The following is a 21,482-nucleotide window of genomic DNA, read 5'->3' as shown; positions in this document are numbered from 1 at the left end:
CCCCTGTATCCCGGGACTCTGGTTCGGCAGCATCCTGGCTGCGGGCAGAGCCAGCAGAGCCACGGGGGTGTAGGGCTGTCCAGGGCTGGGGCTCCTGGCAGTGAGGAACTTAGGGGGGAACCTGGTAGGGAACACTGTCCTCCCGGTGATAGTTGAAAATAGTGCTTGAGGATGTAAGGGACAAAAGATGGGGCAGTAAACCCGCTGGCAAACTGTGTAGTACAGCACCTTAAACCTCTTGGCTCTATTCTGTGCGCTGCTTTGTTCATTCCCTGTTGTGGCTTTGCTTATCAGCTAGGCACCCGCTTAATGTGGGGTTTTTTCCAGCACTACAGAACTGGCCTTTCATGTCCCCAGACAATACAGATTTCCCAGAGCAGGAGCTGTGTCACTGCAAGGGACACTCACTGCAAAACAAGCCCTGTCTTTGGGTGGCTGCAGCAGAACTGTTTTATGAACAAACAGTCCTGGGAGTCATTCTATGGAAATCCTTCAGGTCTAGTGGAGGGCTCAGCTTGGTCAGGGGCTGGCAGAAGGAGAGGCAGGCATGGGCACTTGCAAACAAAACCTGTGCCATAAGAGATTGTTTCACCCCAGTCCTGAGGGATCTGTGTTCATGGGGCAAAGGAAAGTTCAGTTTCCATCTCATTCTGCCCTTGTGCTCTCCCAACTACAAGCAGCAGGGGCAAGTGACACCCGTTTTAAGGGTGCTGGAGCAATTTATACCCATTTATACCTATTGTACAGCTACTCCTCCAGGAGTGCATGCATCATAGATGCTACTGTTCAAGGGGCGAGGTGGAACAAGGAGTAATATTTATACCATTGGCATTGCAATGTTTTGTCCTTGCGTTTCATATCTGTCACACTGATGAGGAGTTCAGCAATGGGAGCACTAGCAAAGGAAAAAAACCCTGTCATATACAAGCAATTAAATGTCACAGAACAACCCTGGGACAGCAGCCTTCATAGCCCTGGAAAAAATTATCCTCCCCTAAATCAACAAAGGATAGGTTCCTGAGCACAACCACGAATCCATTGTAAGGAAAATAAATGCTAAGTACCCTGTAAGCACCCGTCCATTATTTCATCCCAAATGACAAGTTGGTTTGCTCTTCAGAGCAGGAAGCGTATCTTCTGGCCAGGCATGGAAAAGACAGAGCACACTATGGATGAAATGGGGCAGCACTGGTAGTTGAACTTTGGCAAGGTAGGCAGGGTACAAGCAGAGCATTATTTGAACAGAAGGCCTGGGACAGAAACGTGTTGCAGGAAAAGTGTACTTTCCATTTCCCTCATCAAAGAAAAGATGGTAGGTCCAAGCTACCTGGTTTGGGTAACTGTGTTGTGTTGTTCTCAGTACTACAAACTGTCTTTAAGACTGAGCTCTTGGCCGGCTGGCTTGTACTGTGCTGTGACTTTGGTGCATCTTAAAAGTACTGACACTTTCCATATATCTGTGTTGGTTGGTAAGATGAATCTCTCTCACACACAGGAGGTGAAATATTGCATTCTTCTCTTGGCTTAAATTCAATGAAAAACTAACAGGCGAAGCAAGACCATAAACATTCTGTCTGTATATGAGCAGAAAAAAACCTTACCTCTTTCTTCATCTTCTCAGAGGCATCCCCCATGGCCCTCTTCACAAGAGCCAGCAGTCATCCAAATACCACCAACCCCGTTCCCTGTGGAGCAGACAACACTACGGAGCCTTACCTGCCACACTCACATGCCTACTACGCCCTCTGCTACTGCATCTTGATTTTGGCCATCATCTTTGGGAACGTCCTGGTCTGCTTAGCTGTGCTGAGGGAACGTGCCTTGCAAACCACAACAAACTACCTGGTGGTGAGCCTGGCGGTGGCGGACCTGCTGGTGGCTATTTTGGTGATGCCATGGGTGGTGTACCTGGAGGTGAGTTGGACAGAGCCCTGGGTGACATGGTCTAGGGTGAGGAATCCCTGCCCATGGCACGGGGGTTGGAAGTAGGTGATCCTAAAGCCCTTTCCAGCCCAAACCATTCTGTGATTCTATGATTAACAGAACTTCACCGCAGTACGAGTTTACCATGATACTGTATGTGGGATCATGTTCCCAGTCAAGTCAGTAGTAATGTTTAGGCTGCTCTGTGTGGAGCAGTCCTGGAGCTGGCCTGCAGGATGTGTACAGTTAGGTTGTGTTACAACAAATGATTAAAAAGGGGATAATGGGGGAGAAGAGGAAGGAAGCCATTCCAACAAGACAGACTGGACTCTGCACTCAGATGGGAATTCAAAATATGTTCTTAAAAGTCAAATTTCATTGGACTGGAATAGTCCATCACCTCAAGCATATTCCAGTCTTTAATGAAATCACGATATGCTTTTGCATTAAACTTAGCACTCACTGTGGACAGGGTGAGATTGAGGCACATCTGTGGAGCAGCCTCTGCCCCCATGCAGTACTGTGGTCACAATTTGTGAGCACAAAAGTAGCCCATTCCCTAGTTGTGTTTGAGACCCATTCAAGATTCATTTCTGTCTGTGAAGCTTGGATAATCAAAGTAGCTGATCCAAGAGTCACCCAAACAACAGGCAGAAGACCCCACACGCATCCCAAGCTACCATCCCAGCATTGCACAGTATCTCCTAGAGAGCCAGACTGTAGGACTCCAGCAAGACTAAGATTTAAAAGCCAGTCCAAAGTCATTTAGATACTTGCTGCTGTTTATGGATGAGCGATGCCACCAGTGAAGCAGAAATGGCATCATGCTTCAGTACACTATGGGTCTAGAAATTGCCAAGAAATAATTGTCTCCAAAACCATGTACAATACCTATTCCTCTACTGAATGTTTGCCACCAGGCATCTGAGACCTGGCCATTATTTATGGAGAAGCTAAAGGTGGCTGAATACCTGAGATTTAAATGTTGCTTGTGAACTTTGTGCTTTACACTCAATTTTTAGAGCCATCTGTGGCCTGGACCTTCTCCATAAAATTTGTCATTTTATCAATCATGCAAAGAACTGTGTCTTTCTGAAAGGCCTCTTGGGAAGGCTGTGATAGATCAACTAGAGGAACATTTTATAGTCTCAAAATCCTTATCTCCACCTAGTGAAGTTTATGGCATAAAAATGTGTTCAACACTGTGTCTAGCAATCTCCTGGGGTCAACAGGTAGGTCTAATATACCAATTCTGCTACCCCATTTCTTTACTGACCTCTGATGCAGTGGCTGGTGCACCTGCTTGGCTCACCAAGATGTCCAAGACAGTGGCTTTAGGGTATCCTGCCCACTGGAGTTTGTTGGCATTAAACACCATCATACCTTATAATCATTGTATAAACGGAGGAGGACATGTAGCAGCATGGCCTGGAGCATCCTTCTCCATCTTTTGACAACATCCAGTTCTACCTCCAAAGGAAAAAAAGTTTCTGAAGGTGGTTGTCAAAGGGAGGACAGACAACTGAGTTACTGCAGCTCAGCAGTTTACTACTCCTCAGCAGGCCTGACCACGTGTGTGTGCTCTTAGTTACTCCCACCATGCAAAACCATAAGCAGCCATTTCACAGCTGCAGGGAGCTAACAGCACCCCCAAGAAGATCACTCTTAAACACGAAACACTTAAGTGAGCACGCTTAGATGCACCACTACTCAGATGCCTGTCATCACCTGATGCAACTTCATATTCCTACTTTCCCCCCTATGTGTTCCTCAATACAGCATCATCATACGTATCTGATTTACAGACATTCTTTTGTTTATTTGCAAGGATTCGGGAGAGTGATGGATTTACATAAGCTGATGAATGCACATAAACTGGAAGACTCCTTTACAGTTGGAAAGTTTAAAATAATAATACTGCAGTTTTGTGGATAAAGCAGATGAGGTGAGAACCTGACCTGAATAGTCTTTAGGGAGCTTTAGCATTGCCTTTATCAGAGCCAGGATTTCAACCTGCACTCTATTCCCACTTCTGTTGCATATGCACAGAGGGGTAATGAGAGACCGCATCAGCTCATCTCTCTGTGGTTTGCTCTTATCAACTGTCAAAGAAGAACATTTGACCATCCACCTCACCCAGGCAGTTGTGAGGATTCATTCAATTAATATCTGTGATGTGCTTTGAGATTCCTGGACAAAAGGCATCAGAGGAGTAAAGAACAGGTACCCTGCCAGCACACGAAAACCAGAAATGCACACTAGCAAGTTCTAGCTGCTGTAGCAAAGATGAGCAGAGCAATAAAAGGAATAGCAGAAATAGAATTTTAAAGATTATTAACAAGGCCTGTAATAAAAAGGCTCTTCTTCACTATTAAATTCCAGAATAAATTCTGGGTTTGCATACAGTGCCGGTAAATATTAACTACTTCACTGACTTCAGCAGAGCTAGTGCCCATTTTAGAGGTTGAGGCTGGTGGAAGTGATGGGTTTTAAGCCCAAACATTTTGATCTGTCAAGCATCCTCTTAATACAATCCACAGCTTAGTATGCAGGTGGCATGCTCTGAATGCGTCATCCCTAGAGGGTTCACTTCAAAGCCATTCCCACCACCACCTTCTCGAGTTTTAATGGTTCACATTCTTGGGCTTAAAACCTGAATGTGCTCAGGACCTTGGAAGCTCCCTCTGTTAAGTGCTTGCACATCTGCTGGGCAAGCAGCAGATGGCTTTCATGCAAACAGCTGGGACCAGCTCCTGGTGAAATACTCTTCAAACTCCACAAACCACACAAACACTGCATTGCATTTTGCCTCACTCTACCAGAAACGCCTCTCACTGCAAACCGCTGCAAAGGCTTCCAGCAGTTACAATTATATATATATATATATATATATATATATATATATATATATATATACATACATATACACACACACATATATATATGTATTTTGAGGTGGTCAAGCAGACCTCAAAAATCTGCAGCTAAAGCAAAAATGGTGTGGGGTTTCTTTGAAAACTGAAAAGAAAAGCTTTAAGAGTTTGGGGCGTTTTTTCTTTCCCTGCTTTTTTAAAGAGAAAACAAAGAAGCCCCATAAGTATCAGAGAACCAAAGATGAAAGCATAGTTCTCTATTACTTTCTGCAAGCCAATTCCTATTCCCCTGCCCTTCAATTCAGGGGTCCTAATGGAAGACTGTTTTCTTCAGTACCCAAATTGTGACACATAGCAGCTGGGTGCAGCAGGCAACAGCCTAAAGACACAGCGCACCTCATCAAGTTTCTGTGCCCAAGTGCTGGCACACTTAAAACCATTTATATTTTCCATGATTATTTCTTGAACAGCTCTGAAAACAACTTGCACAGAGTGAATTCTGTATTTATACAAGTGCATCTCTCTGAAGAGAGCCAAGTCCTTCCTAGGCATCAACACTTGTTGCAGGGTTGACCCACTGCCTTAGAAGCCAAGCTTACTTGTGGCACCCTCTCCCACCTGAGCTGGCATGGGTGTTTTTGAGTGGGTCTTGAAAGCCTCCAAGGGTGGAGCCTGTACAGTCTCGCCAAGCAACTGGCTTCACTACCTCACTGTCCTCATGGTCAGAAAGTTCATCTTCATCACCAGCTTGCGCCTTTCTTTCAACTATGCCTGTTGCCTCTTGCTGTGGAAAACCTGGCCCCAGCTTCATAGTTACCCTTCTCTAACTTTCTTAATAACCTCCCACTAGGGGACTGCCGTTAGTCCTCTACAAAGCCACCTTTTGTCCAAGCTGAACAAGCCCTGTTTCCTTAGGTCCTCACAGGACAAGTGCTCCAGGAACAAGCCCTGTTTCCTTAGGTCCTCACAGGACAAGTGCTCCAGCCCCAGGGACTGTCTTGGTGGCCCTCCACTGGACTCTTTCCTGTTTGCCAGTGTTTTTGCTGTACTTGGGCCACAAAACAAGTGGGTTTGACTTGTTTAGACCACAAGACTCCAGTGGCCTAAATGTAAGCAGAGACACTAGGAATCAGTACCAGTTCCTGATAGCTTCCCAGGATCCAGCTGAACCAGCAGGACCTATGGGATTGAATATTGAAGGCTTTCTCCAGGCAAGGACTTCCCTCCCTCTTTCTCTCCTACCAGCACAGCATTAGATTTGTTTGCTGTAATCATCTAACAAGCTTATCTGTGGAAAGCAGGCTGCCTCCTTGTTCGTCTCCTACAAGGAGGGAGTACTGAGGCAGACCACCTCACTTCAAGCTATCCCCCCCCGCCCAGGAGAGCAGTTCCACACCGTGCTTGGAACATACTGTTGTCAACTGAAAACGTTATTATCAAGAACTTGGTGGCTAGGCCAAAAAAAAAGGAGCATTTCTCCATCACAAAGATTGGTCACAGCTAAGCTTTCATGATTGCACACTTTAGATTAAACATTCAAAACCACCAGGACAAAAGCTCAACATGGTGGCAAACCAAAACCCTTTATCTGAATAGCTTGTGAGTTCTCACTCAGGTCTAATAATCAAAATCTGTAACTGAGATAAAAATCCAAATAAGGCTTTAGAGAAACCTTGGGTCTCAGGTCTCTCTTTCATACATAAATGCATAAAATTTGCAGCGCTTTTCCAACTCACTGCCTGCAAGAGAACTCCAGCAGCTAAGCTGAGAAACTCTTCCAGCCCTTATTTTTTCTCAGATAATCCTTAATCAAAGGATATATACAGTGATACCAAATTTAAATCAATTTGTCATGCTGGGCCTTAAAGGAAGGGATAGCTGCTATCTATTTCTTCTTCCTCTATAAGAGTAACTAAAAGGCTGAAACTGAGGTGCGGCTCCTTTGCAACCTACCGCTGTGTTATCTTGCACACAACACAGGTACCTCAGTTTCCCTCTGCACATCACAGTGGACATGAACTCATGTAGCTGTTGAGATACTTGGAGGAGACCACCTCTTTACACATAACTTATCAGGACTTGGTGCAGAACAAGGCTGACACTTTTGTGGTTGCTGGTGCAGGTGACCGGAGGAGTCTGGACCTTCAGCCGCATCTGCTGCGATATCTTTGTCACCATGGATGTAATGATGTGCACAGCCAGCATTTTAAACCTCTGTGCTATCAGCATTGACAGGTGAGAGCCAACAGCATCCGGGGGATAGTCTGGAGGTGTGGGACAACCCTGTACCACAGCATAGCAGGGACAAGGAAGCGGGATTTGCACAGGCAGCACTGGGGTGCTCAGGAGCACAAACCTCCCTGCAAGTCTATTACTGCTGCTACTGCTATTAATATGGCTTGGCCCACCATGTGCTTGAAGATGTCTGCAATTAAGGGCAGACAGGCACAAGCAATAAAACATCACCAGTAGGCAATCAACCACATCCTCATGCTTCTTGAAAGCAGGAACCAGAATTGGTTATCTAATTCCTACTGAGTCTTAAAGAGGGTGTCTCCTCCTGAAGACCTCACTCATGAAGTTTTAATGAACAAAATCCTGCCATACTCATAGGGAGGGGGTGATGATTACTGCTGTATAATCTTCAGCCTTGCCCTGCTTTTCTGCATCTTGAAACTTAGCCTATTTAAAGCCATGCCGAGGGCAGGGAGCCAAGACCTTGCTGCACATGGTACTGTTAGGACCGAGAAGTGGGGGAAGGAAAAAACACTGCATGCTGTACCTTTGTAATATGTAGCTAAAGGGTAATTGTATGAAGCAGCTCTCAACGCTGGGTTGGTCTGGAGTACCAGCCCCTGGGCTACCCTAACGACAAGACTTCTGTGCCTTCCTTGCTGAGCTGCATCCCCTGAGGCACTCTGGCAGCTGAAGGCCCTGGACACCTACCCATGGGCTCTGTCAGTAGGGCCAACACTAGGGCGGGCAGCTGAGGCACAGAGTGCAGCAAGCTGTGGCTGCTCCAAGACTGCTCTTTCCCAGCAGTGTGCACATATAACCTTAGGGGCTTCCTGGGGTTTCTAGATCCATCTGGTATCCCAAACCTTGTAGCTTCACAATGCCAGCAGATCTGCAGAGTGTTTCTCTGCAGTGCTGCCAACTAACTCTGATTTCCTCTGTTCCTCCTCCCAATGCCCCACTTATCATTTCTACAAATTGCTGATCCCATCATCTGGTCTCCTTTCCTCTTCCATTTATCTCTTTACCACGTTCACCATCATGTTCCCTATGTGGCTTTCATTTCTCCTTTTAAAACCTGGTCCTTTTCCTCCCTCCCTCTTTCTGGAGCTGGTTTGGCCCACAGATACACCGCAGTGGTGAAACCAGTTCAGTACCAGAACAGCACTGGGCAGAGCTCCTGCAGGAGGGTGTCTCTCATGATCGTGATAGTCTGGATGCTGGCATTCGCAGTCTCATGCCCTCTCCTCTTTGGCTTCAATACTACAGGTAGGTGGCGTCCTTGAACAGCAACATCCAGTGAGGGGTTGAAAATGGAGCTGCCCTGCGTACAGGCAGGTCATTTAACATGGGTCCTGCACACTTTCCAAGTTACGGGAAATTTTGGGAAACTGGAAAGCACACTATAGTGAGAAAAATCTCTGATGCTGAGCACATGTGCTCTTGTCTTATGAGCTTGCCATTTACTCAGGCAGACACTGACTATTGCTCTGACGACAGACCTGCCTTCTTTACTGCCAAATCAATGTCCGTCAGAGAATCTGGACCTACAGATCCCTCCAGTCACTGGAGCAAATCTCCAGATATGCAGCACATCCAGGACACATCAGACTTACTGCATCTTGCCGATATCAACAGCTCCAGACACAGTTTTAAATGTGGTACAGGACAGATTCCTACCCAGCAAGGACTGCATACTGGCACTGCTTGTGAGAAATCTCCTTCCCATCCAGAGGGCTGCTTCCTCACCTAATCCCTTGAGGAAAGGAAACAATTTAGCCTCCTCCTTGGGATCAGGTTGATCTCTTTCCCCTCACCTAGGGCAGCCCATTCTCCCTGGAGGCAGAGGGGTAGGAGAGCCTTCCTCCCCTCTGAGCCACAAGCAGAAGTCCTCTGCTCCCCATCCATCTTATATACAATGCTTGAGGTGAGAAGAGAACAGGGAGTGGGAAGGACTGCTGTTCCCCTCCTTCCTGGTCCAGACAGATGAGGGTGAAGGCACACCTTTGCAGCCAGACAGCTCAGAGGCTGTCAGAGGAATAGGAGAAAGGATGGGAATAGACATGAGAGAAGAAAAGCAGGAAGATCCATGCTGGGTCATGCTAAATGGCCCTAGGTGGTCCCTTTTAAGCATCAGTTAGGTGAGTGGGTAGGACACAACTAATTTGCAACAACAGAGATAAGAGATACATGCACTCCTTAGACTGCCTTTGTCCACCGGACACCTTTCGGCTTGCATTGCTAGTACACCGAAGACCCCTTGTACTAAACCAAAGCAGCTCTCTCCTCTTTCTCTTTCTCTCTCTTCTCCTCCCCAGGGGATCCCACTGTCTGTTCCATATCCAACCCTAGTTTCATCATCTACTCCTCTTTGGTGTCCTTCTACCTCCCCTTCCTGGTGACCCTGCTGCTCTATGTCCGGATTTACCTCGTGCTCAGACAGAGACAAAAGAAGCGAACCCTCACCCGGCAGGGCAGCCACAACGCCAGCACCAAACCGTGTTATGCACACAAAGTAAGATTCATATGAATACAGAAGGAGCTGTCAAACAGGGCAGGGCATGCATGATCTCTTCTGCTTAAAGGGTCAAAGCACAGAACAGAAAGCATAAAGAAGGGACATGGCATGTTTTCATTCCATCCCTCATCCATACACCAGCTGGTATTTGAGATGCAGAAGCTCCAGTTAAATCCTTTTCAGCCCTCTAGAAAGAGGATACTCCCTGTGTATCTCTGCTCTCTAGAAACAGGGCACAGGCTACTTCAGTATTTCTTCAGAGCAGGGCTTTATCAGCCAAGCAGAAGTCTGGCTAATTTCTTCACTTATCGATTTTAATGTCTTCATTTATTGGTTTTTGTTGTGTGAAGCTTTGTTCTCAGGGCTCCACAGGCTTTAACCTAGATTATTAAACAAGAAAAACCAAAACAAAACAACTCTTCATCTGACAGACTTAAGAGGTCAAAATGCTTGTGGTGCATGGAGCATTTGTTCCACTGACCTTTCTAGATGAAATATCTGCAACCATGGGAACCAGCACAGCGGTTTGAAAGGGATTGCTTGGTCACGCATATCCACTTGTTTTACCCATTTCTCACAGTGAAGCTGCATTAATAAAAGTGGGGGGTGTGTTCAGGGAAGCAGGGCCAACACAAAAGTACAAGTGTAAGGTTAGCAGAGCGGGTGTTTCAGCTCTACTTGTTCTCATACTTCTCCTCAGTGCGATGGAAGCAGAGAGTTGTCCAGTGCTGGTTCACCCCTCTGATAAGCCAGATCAGTCTAGAGGATAAGGCGCAAAACCTAAGAAGCAAGTGGGGCTCCTACAACTTTCCTTGTCATCCTTTAACCCAGTGAATGGTTTGGAAGGTTCCCAGCCTCTGTGTGGAATCCTCTTTTGCAGGAACACTTGGAGAGAAAAGCTTTGCCAAGCAGATGCCCAGGCACCTTTTCCCCCTGTCTCCCACTCAAATGCTCAGGCCAGGAGATGTCTACCCAAGGGAAGTTGCTGACTATCCTCAGCCTGCAGCGGTACCGCAGCTTCTGCCATGAGGCATCCCTCACCAAGACACCCAGGAGCACACAACACAGCAGGCTGGAAGAGAGGAGAAGAAGCACCAAGCCAGGACTGGAGGTACGGAGGCTCAGCAATGGCAAGACCATCAGCTCTTTGAAGCTAGCACACCAGCAGCCCCGGCTGATCCAGCTTCGGGAGAGGAAGGCTACGCAGATGCTAGCTATCGTCCTGGGTGAGTGAGAGCCACTCTATCTAGTGGGGACCAAGGGGTGATGGTTTGGGACTTGCAAGTTCAAGGAATCTCCTAATACAGTATTGAGCTTTAAAAAATGCAAGCCAAGCCCAGACTTCAGCTTTACTGCTCCACAAACTCAGGAGAGACAGAGATGGAGCATTTAGGGATCTAGGGAAATGCTCTCAGATGTTGAGAGGCAAGTAAGTTAGTATTGTATTTGCTACGTTATGTTACCCTTTTGTTTTAAACCAGTGGCCAAAGATCCCTGCTACAGGCAGCAACAGCCAACATCTTTGCTTTCCCATTTCCTTTATTATAAAGCTGAAACAGTCCTAAGTTTCCGCACATGCAGCAGCCCTCAGGTCCAATTACAGAAGGGGAAACTGAGGCAAGGAGCTTCAGAGGAACCAGCTCATAGAGCTGGATAGAGAAACCAAGGAGAACGGTGCCCCAGTCACCTGCCGGGGTCACCAGACACACCGCTTCCCCTCATTAACTTGGTAGTAGCAGGGAAGTAATGCAGCCTCATTGTAACTGATAAAAGCAGCTAATGCAGCAGTCTTTCCCCCTAAGTTGTGGCCACTGTCTTTTTGTCAATTGAGGCCACTTCTGAAGCTGCACCCATCCATTCACATACCTGATCCCAAGGAGCTGAAGCTCTTGCTAAGTCCCTCTGTCTCAGTAACGTCACCTTCAGCACCTCCCAAATGCAGACAAACGCATGGAAACGGTGAGAGGATGGAGGGAGAGGACACAGGTCAGTGCCCTCTACCTTTCTGAGTAGTTGTTTCCCTAAAGTCCTGGATTGTTTTCTCCCTCTCTCTAAACCCAGGAGCATTCATAGTCTGCTGGCTGCCCTTCTTCTTGATTCACATCCTCAACACCCACTGCCCATCCTGCCACGTGCCCCCAGGGCTTTACAGTGCCAGCACCTGGCTTGGCTACGTGAACAGCGCCCTCAACCCCATCATCTACACAACCTTCAACACCGACTTCCGCAAAGCCTTCCTCAAGATCCTCTGCTGCTGACCGCGGGGCTGGCACCGGGCTGCACGGGCTGCGGTTTGTGGTACAAGTGCTCCCCACTTCTGGGGAAGGAGGAGAAGACACAGAGGCAAACCAGTGAGTCCCTCAGCACTGGGCACTGAGAGGCAGACCCGGGTGTGCAATGCAAGATCAGCCACCACATGGGACCAAAGCAGACAGCGTCTCATCTCCCTGCCTGTGGGCTGGGAATGCATTTGGCTTCCCAGTGCTGGAACCTCAGCCTGCAGAAGGCACCCAGCTCATGCACAGCAGTCCTAATAGAGGGCAGAACATGACCTGTTCCTTAAGGATCCTATCCCTTTAATAGTGAGCCAACTCAGAAAGAGAGCACTGATAGAGAAATGACAACATCCTTGTCTCTGGCAAAAGGCTTACCGATAGAACTGGGTCAGTCTCAGTGCTTGAGTAAATTGCCCCAGTTGCAAGTGAAACCTTCCCTTGTGCTGCCAGGTTGTATTTTATTGCTCCTTGCAAGACAGAGAGGTGGCTACCATCCCTCTGGTAGGTCAGGTCTCATGAGAAGCGTAGCACTATCACAAGCGTTCCCTCTCTTCCTAACCCAAAGGCCAGCGATAGATTGGCCACTACTTAACTACCACACACCCAGTTGTCTACTGGGGCCACTAACTAATGAATAAGGCCTAGGATAGCTCCAGTCATGCCTGCAATAGATTCAAACCTGTTTTTTTTTTCACCTGGGACAGGTTGCATGCACCTTGCCTTGAAATTTGTTCGTGGTCTCTTTGGAACCAATCTCTGCACTCCTGTCCTCATTAGGAGCACTGTTAGGTTATGTGCTTGTCCTCTCCTGATAACTCCTGTTACAGCCCCCACCTGGGGAACAGCTGTTTCAGTAACACCCCTCCCTGTAGGAAAGGATGTGTGCCACAGGATCAGACCTGGGACTCTCTGGCTCCCCTCACCGATATACCTGTCAGCACACAGGGCATCCATACATCCCAGCTTCCAGGAGCTGGCCAAATATAACCATGCCATGGTCTCCTTTCCCAGCAACATTTTACAAAGCCATCTCCAGTAGCTCCTGGATGAAAACACCAGACAAGCCCTGCTGTACCATTTAAGCTGGTCTCATGTCAGGGCACACTAATGTTCTCCTTGTATAGACAAACTTGACCTGGGACAGCCTCTACACATTTCTCTCATTTCCACCCTCCTCACTGTATTGCATCAGAGGCTCCAGCTCTCACTTCCAAAACCAGGCTTAGCTGTGCTGTTAGCCACACTTGTTTGACAGCTTTGGATGTACTGTGTGTGTTGTCTCTGCCTGTGTCCATGCCACAGCTCCTCATCCAGGAAGGGCTTCTTCTCTTTCCTAGTATAAAGCCAAACCCATTCTCTGCCTCTGGAGCACATAGCAGAGATCTAGCTGCTTCTCTTGTTTGTCTGGGCTTTGGGAGAAGATGCTCGTGGACAGCATGTGTTGTTTGCCTGGGGGAGTGCCCTCCATACTGTATTGTAATTGTCAATCTAATAAAACACAGATGTAACTGGAAGGTTTGGTACCTTTGTGCCCCTCCTTAAGCCTTTTCTCAGTGGTAGCCCCCTTAGCACTTTCCCTGTACAAAATAATCATCTGCCTGGAGACCTGTAATAGGCCCTCATTATTACTTGCATTTTACTTGTAGCTGGGAAAGAAATCAATGGCTGTTTTAAGCACTTCCAGCAGACGAATGCTGAAAATATGGTCAATCAGTTTCCCAGCTATGCCAGGCAGGCGTGTGGTACTGTTTACTCCATCTGCTCATAGGTGCTGGGTAACATGGGAGCTACTCGGCACACAGGATATTGTGTGAATCAGCCTGTGGACAGATTGCTGCTCAAGTAATTCTCATTAAAATGCTTCATAACACAGATCACCAGAGACCAGTTTCAGTTGCTTACTGGAAAGGTGGAAATAAGGAAAAAGACCTTTTAAAGCACGGCTAGGTCTGTTTCAAGCCCTGCCCTAGCATCTCTCAGGTGTCACGTTCACTCTGATCTTATTTGAATTTGAACTTGTTCTTCAAGCAGTGAATCCCAAGGTGATTCAGGATAGAGGTGAGGAAAAGGAGATGTGGTAGGAGACCAAGCAGTATTTTGGTACCCACACACCTCTGAGGGATGGGGAAGGTTCTGTATCTAAATATATAGTTCTTTGTTTAATAGTTAAGATTTGAACTGTGAGTCACAGAACTGACAGTGATCACTTGACCTATAACTATGGAAGAAAAGAAAAAAGGCACCACAAATCCCACCCATAATTACAGTAACTTAACTCCAAAAGAAAACAGCATCTCCCCCCCCCCCCAATACTGCTTGAGCTCCATGCCACGTTTTACAATGGCAATAAGAACACACAGGAAAGGCCAAGAAACAGAAGCAATCAAAGCTGCAACCAGTTGATGCCCCCCACCCCTCCCCAGCGAGCCAGAGGGACACCTGAGGAGCCCCCCAGGACCTCTGCTTCACACACCCCCCACTCATGTACTTCCCATTTTTTAACTGAAATGCCTCCTCCTGACATTCATTTTCAACATTTTCATCTTTGCTGTTTGCATCCCCCCCACCTCACTCTGTGACTGACTGCAAAAGGAGAGGTGAGCCCTGACTGTGCTCTGCTGAAGAACCACAGGCTGTTTAGATGCTGGCATTCGCTTTAGAAGAGCTTTTGGAGAATGCAGAAAGCTCCTCTCTGGCAGAGAGAAAGAGGGAGCTCAGAGACTGCCGCAGGCTCTAGATATTTCCCAGTGTCAGGAGACCTGCTCTGACAGCACAGCTGGGCAGACATGCAGGCACAGCAAAAGGTCCTGAAGCCTGTGCTCACCTTCACTCTGCTCCAGCTGGCAGCAGGAATGGGCTACCTAAAGTCGCCTATGCTGGATGCCGTTTGTAAATGGGCCAGCAGACAGAAGAGCCAGGAAGCATCTCTACTGTAGCTGAGGAGAGTTAAGCCCCTTCAGAGCTGAAGGAGAGCTGGCAAAACCCACTGGGAACAGCAGCCACCCCTGCAAAGGTACAAGGCAGCTATCCAAGGCTGCCTGTCTAGACACAATTACAGCACGCCTGAGAAATGGGCTGAAAAATGCCATTTATCCCCTGCCTTCACCATTTCTCCAGGCAGCCGTGTGCCCCAGCTCACAGAGCCACGAGCTCTGACTGAGCTCGTGTGTGCCAGCTCACGGAGCCACAGGGTCTGTTTGAGCTGCAGGAGCCCAGGCAAATGAGGCTCACAGTGAATTATGCTTGCTCAGGTTAGCAGGCACATACAGCACCACACAGCGACATGGACAAAGCCACAGGGGTACATCAATGGGAGGTGTGACATGTATGCATCAAGTTTACTGCTTCCATCTGTGATGCTGCAATCTGGGGACTCCTGAGCAGCACAACCCACCCAAGCACATGTGTGCACCTTCCCTTAGAGGGATGTGGGATCCTGTTAATGGCTGCAGCTTGAGGTGCTTTCATTTCAGTGCATAAAACATGTAAACAAAATGGCTTATGAATCCATAGTTCAGAATAGGAGTTTTTGATGAGTGTGTGACAGGAGCCTGGCTCTGGGCTGGGAAGGACAGCCATCCAGGCAGCAACCTGCTCTCCATGGCGTCTCTCAACCCGCAACCTCTCTGTGTGATAGCTATGATGATAGAGGGTGTTTTAAGATGAGTACTGATTGCCTGAAAAGGCAATGCAAGGCAACCCACCCCAATCAACTTTCAGTCACTCACTCCTACAAGCATGGCAGGCAGAAATAAGCAGACAGCATCTCCATAGCTCACCACCACCCCTTCACAGACCACCAGAACTTTCTATTTAGGCTGCTATATGGTGTCTATCATAACTCTTTCTGTGGCTTGTTTGGATACAGGTGCAACAAGAGATGTCAAATGATCAGAGCCCCACATGTGTGCCATGGTTCTCAGCTGTGTTCTCAAGGCCACAATTTACACTTCAGGTCTACCAGCAAAAGCACAGGTTACCCGTTACTAAAACCTTCAGTGGTACCAGGCACCCAACTGCAGCCATCCAGAGCTCAAATCAGCAGTTCTTACATCAAGCTTTACATTGTAAAAGGTAAACAGAGGGGAAACCATAAACTACTCACCCCTCTTGGAGACAGCAGGAGGAATCCGGTCACGTACTAAACAGGTGAACACAAAGGCGCACGGGGCAGAAGATAAAACTATCTTTGAAGGAAAGCTGCCTACTGGGAAGGCAAGAGAATGATGGAGGAGGCAGATTTCACCTGCTAGCATGGCCCTGATGCTCTCTGCAGGTGATACTGCCCAGCTAAGATGCTCCAGCGCACCTTGCAGCAGCTGTAGGACATGTTGTATTAACAATCCCAGCTGCAGCCATGTGTTACAAACCACTTTTGCAGACTACAACAGGGACAAAGCAAAGTTTTGCAGAAAATCTTATGTCTCCAGCTAATCCTCCATAGACTCCTTAGGGGATGGACAGGCCAGCTACTCAGCTGAGCTCAGCTGGACCCCACTGCGGGGCTAAGCATGAGTAGCATAGCGCACTCACAGAGTCTGCTGTGTTACAGCTTCTCTGAGAGGGATCAGTGATGTGGGGACCTGCTTCCCACAGCTGGGCTCAGCACAACCTCTTCAGGCTAACAGCTCCTCTGGAAGGGACAGCCTTGTGCAAGACAGAGCTTGGTTTAAGCTCGTTTGCAAAGCAAAGCCCCATCTCAGTTACTGTTACTGATGTGACCATGTTTGAAGTTCATCTCATCAATGCCAGCATTTTGAGGAAGGATCAACAGGCTGCAGGCTGCTGATTCTGATGGTGCTTAGAAACATACTAATAGGAATTGTGGACATCTGGAGGATGCTGGTACCGATCTGATTAATTTCACCCAAGTCCATGATGATTTGTTCCCAAAATTACAGGCTCTGGCAGCCTTCAGCCTGAAAACACTCCTGGCTGTGAGGAGCCTCATCTCCCAGAGAGAATGGACACATCAGTTCTTTCTTAGACAAGCACAAGCATCCTAAATCTGAACTAGCCTTTGAGTGAGCCATTGAAGTGAACTTCTTATCTAATTGTAATGATGAACTAACGTAGTTGTCATCTCTTGGTGCTATCTTACCACCTGACCTGCTGCCTTAGGAGCAAAGGAAGGCTGACAAGGCTGCAGGCAATTCAAGGTGTGAGGGATTCAAAGCAGTGCTTCTTCAAAGTCAGCACTGGCTGCTAAGTACATCTTGCTGAATGACACTGAACAGGAGGTAGAAGATATATCCCTGACCAATCCTGCCTCTCAAATGCCACTGATCCAGCTGTGCTGTTACTCTCCAGTCAATCTCAATTCAACACAGAGCAGTGACCTTTCTTGTTCTGCTTTCCTGGCATCACTCATGCCAGTTCCTTGGTTTCACACCACCTCGAGCACCAGAACAGGAGCCCATTAACTCTGATGCCAACCACACCTTTCTCCAATGGGGATGCTCTTTCTCCCAGGCCCAGGTGAGAAATTCTCCCAAGCTTCTGTCAGTTTTAGTAAGTTTCACCCCACAGCTGTGAGCACAGCACATTGAAGAGCGCAGATAAAGGCTACTTTGGACTGGGCAGAAGCACACTTACATTTCTTCCATTTCCATCTGCCACCCTGTGCCAGTGGGCTGCTCACCTTGCTATGCCTCAGCTGAGAGGCAGCAGAACTTCTGTCTGTGAGGGACAGGCAGGTGCTTAATGCTGCAAGACTCCCTTGAATGCACTGCGCTGTGAGGAACAGCAGAGCCAGGTATCAGGATGAGTCCAGCGCTCAGTCTCAGGTCTGAAGGCCACCAGCATTACTCTCTACGCTCCTTTCGTGAATGGCAGTATAGCAGCCATTGCTAAACTCCCTGAACAACAACGGAATGCTTCTTCCTCATCAAGGCGTGTGTGAAACAAGGGATGTAAAAAGGGACATACCAGTGTCTTCTGCAACTTGATGCTGGCAATGCTACACTTGGGCATACTACACAGCTCCCACTCCTTTCTTTGCTGGCCTTGCCAAATCCTAGTCATCCTGTTTGCCTATGCTCCTTCCTCCCAGACGGTCCATCTCCTGCTCCCCTCCTTGAAGATGCTGCATCTCTTTGAAGGCTTCGGCTGCCTGCCAGTCCCTGTTCTCTCCCATCTCAGTTCACTCAGCTTTGGCTGAGGAAAGCATGTGTCTTTTCTAAGGGTCGGTTTCCTCAGCTGTTTTTTGGCACATGGTAGCATTACATTTGACATTACATTGTAGATGGTTCCATTCTGGTCTGGAAGGGCAGCATGAAGAGCTCAGGACAGATTTGTGGCCTCTGCTGACTTCCTGCAAGATGTTGGCTACATCACTTCAATTACCTCATCAAAAGGTAAATCAGCTGCTCTCCTGTGGAAGGAGGCAGTAACGAGCACAGAGAATCGCTACAAAGACAGCTTCATGTCATGCTTTGTGATATATGTCTAATACCCCAGAAAAGGCAGTCAGCTCAAGAGCAGAAGGTATCACATACACAACACTGGAATGGCTCCAGGAACCCTGCAAAGGACCTTGAAACCACTCCTTTCTTTAGTGAAAATCTGTGCTGGGCCATTATATCTAAAGAATGTAGTTTTTGGATCTCTCCTTGAGCACCCATCCGCAAATCAACCTGCTCTGCAAGTACAAACAGGTGAGATACACCTTGTAGAGCCGCAGGCAAGATCCATAGCCACTGCCTTTCCCAGCACACTGGCCATCCCCTAGACCAGAAAAGGCTATGCACTGCAGCAGGGGGATAGGGAAGACAGGAAGCAGGCTAATCCTCAGCTGTCTGGCAGATAGAAAGGCCTCTAGTTATCATTTCTTTACCTATGGCCCTCTCCCCATCACATAGTCTCTTACATTTTCAGGCTGAAGTCTGGGATAACCCTTGTTAACCAGACAACCCCTTATCCAAACCTGCTTCCCAAATGGCCCTGCACAATGTTCTGACACACAAATGGCTGCCAAACAAAGAGCAGGCTTTCTTTGAAGTTTGTGAAATGATGGCCAGAGAGCAAGGCCAGGAGATGGAGAAGGTAAATCCGAAGTGTGACAGCACATCCCACTGTGTTGCACCTTCACCTGACCGGTCTAATTAAATCATACAGGCGACAGATATAGAAGTAACCAGGCAGTCCATCATCACCTCACTGTGAGGCAGGGAAGGTATTGCCTATTGCCTTTCCCAGCCAATGTGCCACTAGGGAGGACACTGTGCCCTCTGACAGATGCCACTCACACTGGCAACAGCAACAGGGAAGCAAGAGCATTTTGTTGCAGGAAGATGTTAACCAGTTTTGTGCCAGTGCCAACTTTGCCTGTCTAGGTCCAACTTCTCAAAGGGATTTAACTTCACTCTCCTTTAGTTTGAAAAGTCCTATCATGCCTACAGAATGTGCTTACGGAAAGATGGCTACGTGCTTGAACGTCTTTAGTAGTCTGTAGAAGTACCGCATTACCAGAAGAGATGAAGTCCCAGGTGAATTATGTAGATCACCCCCGATGCACTACAAATGAGACCATAAAACTGGCCTGCACCATCATCTGCTTTGTGTATGCATTCCGTATCGCAGAGGTAACCTCTCTGAAATTACTAAAAGGAGGGTTTAAACATTTTGTTGGGCCTTTTGTCATGTCAGGTCATAAATAAAAAATCAACAGGGTTCCAGAAGGAAAAAAAATAGCTTCCCAATACTTAAAACCACCTCTGAAACACCCCTGCAACCCATTTCTTTTACGCATAAACCCTCCATGATCTGAAAACCCTCTGGATTTCAAAGATGTAGAAATAAACAGAACACCCTGATGGAACACTTCCAGTCTTTGGCAGCTCTTGTAATCCTGTAAAGGCACAGTAGAGCAGAACTAGAAACTGCCAGATAACGCTTGATACGACCCAACACAGACACCTTGTCCTAGTAATTTAGAGGATGAATGTGTGGGGGGAGAAATTACGTACCTGAAGGAAAGGAGAAAACATTTTAGTCATAAACCGATATGATCTTTTTTTCCTTAACACATTTTAAAGCACATCTTTGAAACTGCTAAAGAGTTGCAATATTAAAATAGCTCCGAAAGGAGTAAGTTACTGAGCAGAATAGCAATAAAGCGGTCAGAAGGGCACAGGACTTAGCATTTAGTATGCAGCCCTGCCAGTTACTCTCATCAGAAACATGAAGGTTTTTTAATTGCCTTCAAGAGGAATGTTACACCAGAAGTTGTTAAGAGAAGGATGTTCCAGGCTCTGATGCTTTTGTAACACACCACCTCTTTTGTATTCTGCTCTGCTCTTTTGTATTCTGCCATTTGGGGAAGGATGGCAGTCAAGGATGTTTTTACAGTCTTAACTGCTAAGTGAAGTTAATTTAGCACAGAAATTTTTTCCACTCCTTATTCATTCCAATCTTCACTTCCCCATGAAAAGTTTAGGGTTTTTTCCATGTAGTTTTCTTCCCCATATTAAAACAAGAATAAAATATAAAACTGTCTAAGTTAGCAAGATAAATGTTGTTTATTTTTTACAAAGTGAACTAGGAAGACCAAAAGATTGAAAACTTGGGTAAATACAACACATTAACCCTGAAACAGTGCAGTTCTTTACTGTTTGTTAGATAATAAGGAGATGTAGGTAGATTTTCTCCAATAGGAAACTTCACTTTGTGCAGCTGTGGTACACACATGCACACACATACAAGATAAGCAAATGGGAAAACCTGATTGGAATGACTGGAGACTGAACAGGAACACAGCAGTATGGGAAGACTTGAAGGCCAGAGCAGATTGATGAGAATGGCATGTTACTGGCACTTAGCTTAGCAAGTCACTAAGATTGCAGTATAGCTCTGTGCTGCTTCTCAGGACACCCAGGTTGGGAGACAAAGAAAAATGAATAAATCCTCATGATTTACAGAGATGGGGAAGAATGGGGGGACTGATCATAGCTAGCTCCCAAAAGGTACGAAATAACACTCTGAAACTAGCAATAGGGATACCAGCCTAAGAAGAATGCAGGCACAACAGCTAGCAGCCTTTATCCTCCATGTCTTTACAGAGCATCCCTAGCAAACCTCTGGACACAAGCACCTTGGTACCTGAGTGCTGGGCTCATGCATGTTGGTGATTTGAGTATATGGATATGAAAGTGCTAGAGAACGAAAAGCTTTAAAATAGCCCCTGCCCCCAACCCCCCATAAGGTTTCGCACTGACATTTGCAACACTGTAGGAACAGGAACAAGCACTGCAAAGTCTCAACATTACCACCATATTCTTCATTCCTCCTGAAGGAAGCATAAACCGTTTTTTGTTTCATTAGAATTCCCTGCCTTTTAAGATAGGCACGCCTGCTACCTCACACTGTATATCCAGAGCACCATCTCTGTATTTCCCAGGGCTGCATCAACAACTGTAAGATACTTCTTGGAGCGAGGACGTTAATCATGGAGTTTATATAGTTTCTGGAGCTGAATTACTTCCCATAATCTCCATCTAAAGACAACAGTAAAGAAGTCTGCAACATTTCTTTAGGGTCCTGTGGAACAGAAGTGTACTTAGTGCAATGCAGTGGGCAAGACTGGAATGGTAAAAAGAACTCTAACACCATTGTGTAGCTGCCCAAGGAGACAGGGATGCACAGACAATGCTGACAAGG

The 21,482-nt window shown here is 47.0% G+C and overlaps 1 protein-coding gene across 1 annotated transcript; it reads left to right on the top strand.

The window, feature by feature from the left end:
* The first annotated feature begins 1,632 nt into the window (after nucleotides 1-1,632).
* DRD3 (dopamine receptor D3) lies at nucleotides 1,633-11,960 on the top strand. Its single transcript, XM_057404321.1, has 6 exons — nucleotides 1,633-1,914; nucleotides 6,919-7,031; nucleotides 8,158-8,300; nucleotides 9,350-9,546; nucleotides 10,430-10,775; nucleotides 11,611-11,960. Exons 1-6 carry the CDS (start codon nucleotides 1,633-1,635, stop codon nucleotides 11,805-11,807), a joined length of 1,278 nt encoding a protein of 425 aa, XP_057260304.1. The 3' UTR covers nucleotides 11,808-11,960.
* The last annotated feature ends 9,522 nt before the right edge of the window (nucleotides 11,961-21,482 follow it).

Source organism: Pezoporus wallicus, unplaced genomic scaffold (assembly GCF_028554395.1).
Source record: "Pezoporus wallicus isolate ANWC-B61680 ecotype Strahan unplaced genomic scaffold, APGP_CSIRO_Pwel_v1 contig_5922, whole genome shotgun sequence".
Taxonomy (NCBI): domain Eukaryota; kingdom Metazoa; phylum Chordata; class Aves; order Psittaciformes; family Psittacidae; genus Pezoporus; species Pezoporus wallicus.
Note: the sequence above shows the minus strand (reverse complement) of the source record. Positions and strands in the feature narration are given on the sequence as shown.